An 8822-nucleotide genomic window follows, 5' to 3' on the forward strand; every position below is an offset into this window, starting at 1 on the left:
ATTTTAACAAAATTAAAAAGAAAAAAGAAAAAGAAGAAAGAAAGAGGAGGAAGAACAGGAACACTGAGATCGAGCTTCACACGAAGCACAGACCAAACTGAGTTTCCAAATTTCTATGCAATTTCCTCAACTTCTCTCCACTCACAGCTCAATCAATGTATATTCATAACCCTTCACTTTCTGCTCTTCATTCTGCTTCATTTCATTCAATTTGCAAAATTTTCCTTCTTTTATTTCTAATTTTTGTTTTGCTCAATTTTGTTCATTTCAGTGATCTCTTCATTGTTCAAAGTTTGAAGCTTTTGGGGTTTCTCGGAGCAATGAGGGTTTTCAGATTGGTGCAAGTGATGTAATGTTTTTCTTCAACGCAAGCATGGTGTTTTGGGCCCTTTAGTTTGTTTGATCAAACTCAGGGTTTTGATTTACCATAGAATTGTTGGATTGGGTTTGATTTGAGTGATTTGATGCTCATGGGTAGTGTGTTTTTTCAGCGGTTTGATCTCTAGGGTTTTGGGGTTTGGGAAATTGAGATTTGGTTTTGCATTGTGGGGATTGTTGATTTGTGAAATTTGGGCAAAAGGGTAACTTTATTGATGTTCAAAATTGGTTTTTTATCTACTGGTTTTTTGGATATGCTGAGGTTGTGGTGGTTGGTTTATGTTCAATGATGTTTGATTGTGTAGTGTTTGAGTATTTTGGGAATAGATATAACTGTAATTTGACTCAAATTGAGGTTACTGGTGGGTGGGTTGTTTTCTGATTTTGTTGGAAGGTGTATGAATCTGTTTGTCGAGAAATGCAACCTCAACAGAGCTCAAGAATCAATTTGGGTGAGTTGAAAGTACTGATTGTGAAGAAGATTGGAGTGGAAAAGTCGAAGCGGTACTTTTATTACCTGAACAGGTTTTTGAGTCATCAGTTGGGCAAAAATGAGTTTGATAAGTTATGTTTTCGGGCTCTCGGGAGGGAGAATCTTCCGTTGCACAATCATTTTGTGAAGTCAATTTTGAAGAATGCCTGCCAAGCTAAGACTCCACCACCTGCTCGGCCGTCGGGTTCTTCCAGATCAGGAGCACGTGTTACTAATTTATCTCCTGGTAGGGAAGATGGGCACCAGCAGAATGTTGCTAATGCGAACTTTCAGAATCATAGTGTTTCAGTTTGGTCAAACGGGGTTTTGCCAGTGTCTCCGCGTAAGGCACGGACTGGAATTCGTGATCGGAAGCTTAAAGATAGACCGAGTCCCCTTGGACCAAATGGGAAAGTTGATTCTGTTGATCATCATTGCATGGAGAACGGAGCTATTACCCCATGTGATTATCAGCGACCAACACAGCATCTTCAAGCAGTTGCTGAACTACCTAAGAATGCTACGGGGGATGATATTCAGGGACTAGCCGAAAAGCCGAGAACCCGTGTAAAAGGTCTGACTGAAATGTCGACCGTGGAAGATGGAGAGGAGGTAGAGCAACTAAACCGCCTCAGTTTTACCAGATATCCTCTGATAGCACCACTTGGGATTCCTTACTGCTCTGCAAGTGTGGGTGGGGCCCACAGAGCATTGCCTGTGAATAGCACGGGTAATTTTGTCGGTTATTGTGACAGTGGCAGGTTATCTGATCCAGATACATTGAGGAGGCGCATGGAGCAGATTGCAATGGTACAAGGTCTTGGAGGTGTTTCTATGGAATGTGCAAGTATGTTGAATAGTGTTTTGGATGTATACTTGAAACGGTTGATAAAGTCTAGTCTCGATTTAGTGGGAACTGGGTCTGCAAATCAGCAGACAAAGCTCCCTACAACAAATCAGCAGATTCAGGGGAAGGCCATCAATGGCTTGTTGCCGAATAATCATTTATATGTGCATAGTACCGGTAGGATGGCGGAACCCGAGTCTGAGCGAAGACCCCGGTTCTCAGTATCTTTGAATGATTTTAAAGTTGCGTTGGAGCTAAATCCACAGCAACTTGGAGAAGATTGGCCACTACAACTAGAGAAAATTTCTATGCAATCCTTTGAAGAATAACACATCAATAAAGATTTTTTCTTTTACTTAAGCAAAGGCTGGGTCTGTTTCTTCTGGGTCTGATAGCTCGGCCGTAGTTGGTGATTATCGCCGCACTTTGCTCTGTCCATATTGCCAAGATGAACCAGAAGACATCCGAACGGGGAATTTCTACCCCTCCCAAGATCAAATGCAGGTTCCGAGCTTTCAAATGTTTTATCTCTGCAATGTGCTGGAGTTAACATGGATCAGGAATATATTTAACTGCAACCAAGGGTACTCTCAAATGAAGCTCAAGATTGGTTGCACTGTTGTATATGTAGAATCGATATAGGCAGTATTGTTACTATTGCAAGAGATCTCGTTTGCATTACACACAACGAAGAGACTCGGAAAAAGTTTTGCAGGAATACTATTGTGTAGCTGGGATCAAGGAACTGTGACATGTATAAGAGCGGAAGGACTGCGCTCTGTATGTAATTTTAGAATATGACGATTGGTTTAGATTCAACATTAATAACACGTCAAGATCTATTAAAGTTTCCTTGATGATTTCCGTTTTATTGTTGATCTTCGTGGTCCAAATTTGACCAATATATCTGAATTAGATTTTTGTTTTCTACTTTATTCATAATGTAGATCTGTAAGTTACATGTCTCTTTCAGTTGAAGTCATTTTTAGTGAAAATAAATGAATATCTGACTTTATGTTATTACACTTTTTGAATTTTGATGTTACTGAATACTATTACGATATTTTATTGTTGAGAATATGGTGAGAAGTTGTAAGTTACTTATACCAATAGTTTTCTGCAATTTATCATCCTTGCAATATTTTGAAGGAACATTGAAGCTTTGAAGATTCTTTAGGTAAGGAATATTCATGCTGGTTTTGTAACAGTGACCTGGTTGGAACTAGTTTTGAACAGTTACACATAGGTGAAAGCTGAAAAATTATTCGAAAAACATTATGGATAGATTTAGCATTAGATCATGAGAAGAATGCCACGTAGGATTGATAGGTTTGATGCCACTTTGGGCTTGGGATCAGGGTTTATTGTTGCAGAGGTTGGAGATAATATTCTGCCACCCCCAAATTTTAACCCGGCATCCCACATATTTTCAGCATGGCAAAAATATCCGGGTCAAAATTTAATAAAAAAGCGAACGAAAAATTAGATAGTGTAATTGAAAATTTTGATATGAATAGAAAAATTCGGTAATGTATTTAAAAAGTCGGGTATGTATTTTTAACAGTTTTTTAAAAAGTAAATTAAAAAATTTATTTTAAAAAGTAATTTTCTGGAATTCAATTGTGATAGGCCAAAATTAACACTACAATATTTTGAAAAATCCGATTGAATACTGAACTTTTTAATAAATCTGATAAAAACTCATGATTTTTGAAAAATCCGATAAATTTTTTTAGATTTTTAAAAAAATCCGGTAAAAACTAATAGACTTTTTTGAGAAATCTAATAAAAACTCAGATATTTTAAAAATCCAATAATTTTAAAAGTTTTGAAAAATTCAATAATTTAAATTCGGAAACTCATAAGATTTCCAAAAAAATCATGAAATTCTCCAAATATTTGATAAAAATTATAAAAAAAAATCTAAAATATTCGAAAAACAAACTATGTTTTAAAAACTTAAAAAAATCACAAAATGTATTATGATAAAAAGACCGGCTATATTCTCATAGAGAAGAGTCTTAGGAACACAAATGCCCTACATTATATTATATTTAGAGTTTGTCTTGAAAAAAATAGCAAATAGATGATAAACTAATTTATAACAAATGAACTTATAGTATATAAAGTATACTTTCATTTATAGTATTTAGTAAAGAAAACAGTTTTATATTTCTTATTATCAATAAAAGTTTAAATAATTACAATAATTTCGTAAATTATTTTGTATATCACAAGAGTAATGAGAAATACTATTTAAATAAAATATATGAACATCTTTTAAAAATATAATATTTAAATTAGCCGAATTAGCCTAGAAACACAGTCTCGAATTATAAAAATAAGTTGCACAACACCCTGATACCATTAAATTTTAAAAATGAAGGCTTGTAGGTTTCCACATGCAAAAACAAAATCTCTACTGTCATAGAAAAACAGAGTCATGCAAACTACTCATTTTGTTATGTTTTTCAGTAAAAAAAATAACAAGCTGAGACTACTTTCATCCACAAGATAACAATCAATCCCTAACCAAAAAAGGATCAGATTCTCTCTTGTCAAAGAAAAACACGCGGTCAATGATTGAAACCATCAGACGGTTCACATTTTGAGTTCAGGTTTGGAATCGGACTTGAAAGTCAGAATGTGAGCCGTCTAATATTCATATTTCATTCACCAATTCCGATCTAGCGATCGAAGTAAATGCAAGTTTCTGTGACCTGAGAGGAACAAGATCCCACCAGGGTCCGTCAAGGCACGGTTTAGGACACCATTTGTTAACTGCATGTAAACCAATTAGAAAAATGGGAAGCAACTGTACTTTCTGCTGAGAAAAGCAAATGAACAATTTTGTACAAAAGGAAAAATAAAAATGCAACTAATGAGATGATGATGACGACGAGTTGGACAGTGCAGCTGACTCTTTGCACATAGGGCACCAATTCTTCAGCCTCAACCATTCCTGTATACAATCAACATGATATTTATGCGTGCATTGCAGTCTTCCGATTTCATCTCCAACAACATATTCCTCCTACAAATTACATAAACTTATCTAAATCAAATCTTGTAACAAAATAATTGTTGTTGGAATTATATTTTGTCAAGCTGAATTCTAGTAACACATAGCTAAATATTGGCTATATAACATTTGAGCTATGATGAGATGAGAATCATCTTTGGATGAGCTTCATTAAAAGTTATAAAAATACCTGGCAAATGCAGCATTTGATTTCATTGTTATCCTCATCAACACAGTCGGCTGCATCATCCGAAGGCGTAGACTCATAGACACTTTTTTTAACACTATTAGAGAGTGCTTCCTCTGACAGTGCTGTACTAACTGTACCCATTCTCTCTTCGAGAGCTAAGAGTTCCTGTCAATAAAATAAAATAAATATTCAGAGGTGGAAATAGATATATTTAAAAGAAAATTCGAAGATTCTTAATATCGAGCATGACATATCCTCAAGGATGTAATAGTTAATGTTCCGCAATAAGCAATCCAGTATAAAACATTGTCAAATAGAGGCTACAGCGGCACAATAACATTGTTACATAGCAGAAATTGAACAGACCACTATTTTCTACCATAAGGGATTAACAACTTGATATAATAAACCAATTTGCTGAACCATAAAACATTCGCAAACCTCGTATGACATGTCATCAATATCCAGCCGCATGTCTCTATGAGTATCATAGAAGCTAAGTCCATCAAGAATAGAGTTGGTCTCTAGTAAATCAATTTGCTGCAAACGTAAAAATTAAATAATTAAATAACTATCCAATTAAGTCAAGTTAAATTTTTTTTTTTTTATCTACAATTACCTCATGGGTCAACTCTTCATTTTGTTCCATTCTCTCAAGTGCCAATAATACCTAAATCCAATAATAAAACAGTAATTACATTTTAAGCTCTCATTAAAGATCGATCGTAATAATAAACATACACTCCTTTGTTACATCACAAGTTACCTCAGAAATACCATCCATATTGTGGCGCCGCCGAAAGCCATCCTGAATTATTAGAGAATGACGGGTATCATGTTCTTCATGAGACATAGGCATAACACCACGAAACTCCTCAGTGACAGGAGAGTTAATATCAATAGAATGAGGAGAATTAGGCAACACATCACGGGACTCATTCTTTTCTTTTGAGTTTTCATTTCCTTGTTTAGAAAATCTTCCCCTGCCATAACCACGAACCGTTCTTTCAGTTTTCACTGATGCTCTGCTATTGCCCCCATTGTTTTCTTTGGAGTTTTCATTTCCTTGGTTAGAAAATCTTCCCCGGGCATAACCACTAACCGTTCTTTCAGTTCTAACTGATGCTCTGCTATTGTCCCTCAGAGGAGGAATATTTCTAGACCCTCTTGTTTCAGAACTAGGTCTGCCATTTCTGGTGCCAGAATTCAATCTTTCCAATGAAGACCCGGTCACCTTCTTCCCTTTAAGAGTGGAGCTACTTTCCAATGAAGACCCGGTCACCTTCTTCCCTTTAAGAGTGGAGCTACTTTCCCCTTCAGAGCTTCTCATTTTTGTCACAATAGTCTTACTTCTATTAAGGGTAGAACTAGAATCTGATGATGAGCAGGAAGAAGGGATGACATCAGTTACAGTGTTGCATCTGAGGTTCCTCAATCCATACTTGCTAGAAACTGCTCGTGTAGCCGGACCAATGCTTTCAGTTTCTCGTTGACGCAATCCAGGTCTTTGATTAAAACTCCTTTGAGATCTTAAATTCGATACTGCACCAGATTTTCCTGCTTCTGCCCGAATCACACTACCTTCCTTTTCAGCTGGAAGACCACCCGAAGATAATATTCTCCGAGGCTCATTTAGTGGTTTAACCGGGTTAGCAGATGTTCTACGGCTCCGAGAACTACCAACTACCTCCTTGCCACTCAAAGACGACTGTATTGATGGCCTCAAAACTTTAGCTTTTTCAGAAGATCTTTTCTGAACAGGAGGGTTGGGTGCATTACTGAAACCCTCTCGTGCGCGATCCCGATTTTGATCGTCTCTGGCATTAGCAGTAGCAGTCTCTCTAAACACAAGGCCAGTCCTTTTTTTAGGGACTTCCATCCCATTAATGCCTCTTTTTGATATCATGCTATCTGCAGAAAACAATTTATAAGTATATTATAATCTCTTCCAAATTCCCTCTTAATTGGATTGCTATTGCTTATAAGGGATCATAAAATTCAATTGTAATAGTAATATTCAGATTGAACAATTCATAACAAAAACCATGATGATGCAAATTACAAAAAGCAATACATATATAATAATGATCAATCATAAAACAACTCAGTTTTAATATTCATATCAATTTAGGGTTCTGAGTAACATGATCAAACACATAAAATCCAAAATTGAATCAGATTAATTTCGATAATTCATGGTTTGAGTATTAATTGAATCGATATTTAGGGAATTAATGAAGGGTTAATTGAAAATATTTGAATTATGAAGGATAGGTTCGTTTATCGTTAGAAAGAGAGTTGAATATGATGGTGAGTACCTATGGTGATGATGGTGGCGTTGAGAAAGAGAGAGAGTGAAAGAGGAAGAAGAGAGTGGAAAAAGGGGAATTTTGAGAGAGAATGAATGAGATGATGAAAAGGTGTGAGTGTGAGGGTATAAATCCTATTCGTCATCACATCAATAAATTTGTTTTTTTCGTTGACATGTTCAGAAAAAAAAATTTAAATATCTAGGTTTCATAAAAAAAATACGAAAAAAACCATATTTTCGGGGTATTTACCAAACTGTCTAGGTTTGGCATACCAGAACACTGAATGCGCCAAATGAAATGGCGCATAGGTGTATATTTTGGGTGCATGCGCCAAATGAAATGGCTTGCCCTAAAATTCCCATTGCATGCGCCAAATGGAATGGCTCATAAGTCTAGGGTTTTGCCCTAGAAGCCAAACCATTTGGCGCCATAGTTCTAGGGCCTTTTTTTTTATTTTTTTTTCATTTTTTTTTAATTCATTTTAAATTGGGAAAATGATAATTTTATTTTTTATTTTTTTATTTGTTATGATGTTTACTTAAAAAAATTAGTAGAATATTTTTTTCGGCTTTAAAATGAAATGCAGAAAACGATAATCAAAAGTGTAACATCGATTGCAATATAAATTAAAAACTAAACATCGATTACAATATTTTTTAAAAACTGAACATCGATTACAATATAATTTAAAAGCTAAACATCGGTTACAATCAAATTCAGAAACGACACAGAAGACTAATGAAAAGTACAACAAAATGATCAATGACGGCCATCACCAAGATAGCCATCCGTTCCGCAACCTGGTCTTGTAATGAGCCGTTTACCGCGATCGTTGATTCCGCCGCGAATATTGACACCGCCTCTTGCCCTAGCCCTACCCCTGCCCCTTTGTGCTTCTTGTTGGGTTTGTGTCACCGGGGCTGGTACTGGGATGTCACGTGGATCGCTGTCTATGAATTCGTCGATGCCCCCATAATTATCCGGAAAACCGCTGTTGTAAAGTCGGTTACCCATTCCCTCAAATGTGCTTATTCGTGGCGGTGGAGTGGGGTGGGAAAAGACTTCCGGCGCATAGCATCCCGCAGCACTAGAACTACCTTGGTTAAAGGCGAATTGGTTTGTAGGTGTTGCGTAGCCGGAGGGGGCGCCACGGTAAGAGGATTCACCATGAGGACCATCGTCGGGACTAAGATGAAGGCTAGATGAACCGGGAGTTAGGTTTTGGCCGAATCCCCTTGATGACCCAGCAAATGTTGAAAATCCGAATGGTTGCGAGTGGGTCTGATATTGGTCAGAGGAAGGATGGCGGTCTTCATACCCTTGTAATGGTTGAGATTGGGATTGGAACATAGTTGATTGGCGGATGTTGCGTGCGGAACGGGATGGAGTACTGAAAATGTTTTGTTGTTGTTGCTGGAGTTGTTGTTGTTCCTGGAGTTGTTGTTGGCGGTGTTGCAGGCTTTCTTGTTGTCGCTGCTGAAGTCGTTGTTGTTGTCGGAGTTGTTGTTGTTCATGTTGTTGTTGTTGTTGTTGTGGTTCTTCTTCTGGTTGTTGTTGTTGTGGCAAGATGTAGTTTTGTGCACGGGGATCAATTAAATAGA

At 36.8% G+C, this 8822-nt stretch overlaps 2 protein-coding genes across 3 annotated transcripts; one reads left to right on the plus strand and one right to left on the minus strand.

Annotated features, from left to right (window-relative positions):
* LOC131634934 (uncharacterized) lies at nt 1–2717 on the plus strand. Its single transcript, XM_058905559.1, has 2 exons — nt 1–157; nt 272–2717. The coding sequence occupies exon 2, from the start codon at nt 797–799 to the stop codon at nt 2024–2026; it is 1230 nt and encodes a 409-aa protein (XP_058761542.1). The 5' UTR covers nt 1–157; nt 272–796; the 3' UTR covers nt 2027–2717.
* Nucleotides 2718–4005: 1288 nt separating this feature from the next.
* On the minus strand, nt 4006–7330 carry LOC131634942 (uncharacterized). Of its 2 annotated transcripts, XM_058905569.1 has the most exons (7): nt 7228–7330; nt 6192–6820; nt 5676–6143; nt 5529–5579; nt 5351–5449; nt 4910–5074; nt 4006–4731 (listed from the first exon to the last, which is right to left on the minus strand). In XM_058905569.1, the coding sequence occupies exons 2-7, from the start codon at nt 6813–6815 to the stop codon at nt 4576–4578; spliced, it is 1563 nt and encodes a 520-aa protein (XP_058761552.1). In that variant the 5' UTR covers nt 6816–6820; nt 7228–7330; the 3' UTR covers nt 4006–4575. The 2 variants fall into 2 exon arrangements, with proteins under 2 accessions (XP_058761552.1, XP_058761551.1); XM_058905568.1 differs by having other exon boundaries at nt 5676–6820.
* Between the last annotated feature and the right edge of the window lie 1492 nt (nt 7331–8822).

The sequence above is a fragment of the Vicia villosa genome, unplaced genomic scaffold (genome assembly GCF_029867415.1).
Source record: "Vicia villosa cultivar HV-30 ecotype Madison, WI unplaced genomic scaffold, Vvil1.0 ctg.001393F_1_1_1, whole genome shotgun sequence".
Lineage (NCBI taxonomy): Eukaryota > Viridiplantae > Streptophyta > Magnoliopsida > Fabales > Fabaceae > Vicia > Vicia villosa.

Bases quoted from the DNA above. Each gene is read 5' to 3' on its own strand.
- LOC131634934 (XM_058905559.1), top strand. From the start codon at position 797: ATGCAACCTCAACAGAGCTCAAGAATCAATTTGGGTGAGTTGAAAGTA.
- LOC131634942 (XM_058905568.1), bottom strand. From the start codon at position 6,815: ATGATATCAAAAAGAGGCATTAATGGGATGGAAGTCCCTAAAAAAAGG. The intron at 5,580-5,675 runs GTAACTTGTGAT...TATTGGATTTAG, and splicing joins ATATGGATGGTATTTCTGAG to GTATTATTGGCACTTGAGAG. The intron at 4,732-4,909 runs GTATTTTTATAA...TGTAATTTGTAG, and splicing joins TCAAATGCTGCATTTGCCAG to GAGGAATATGTTGTTGGAGA.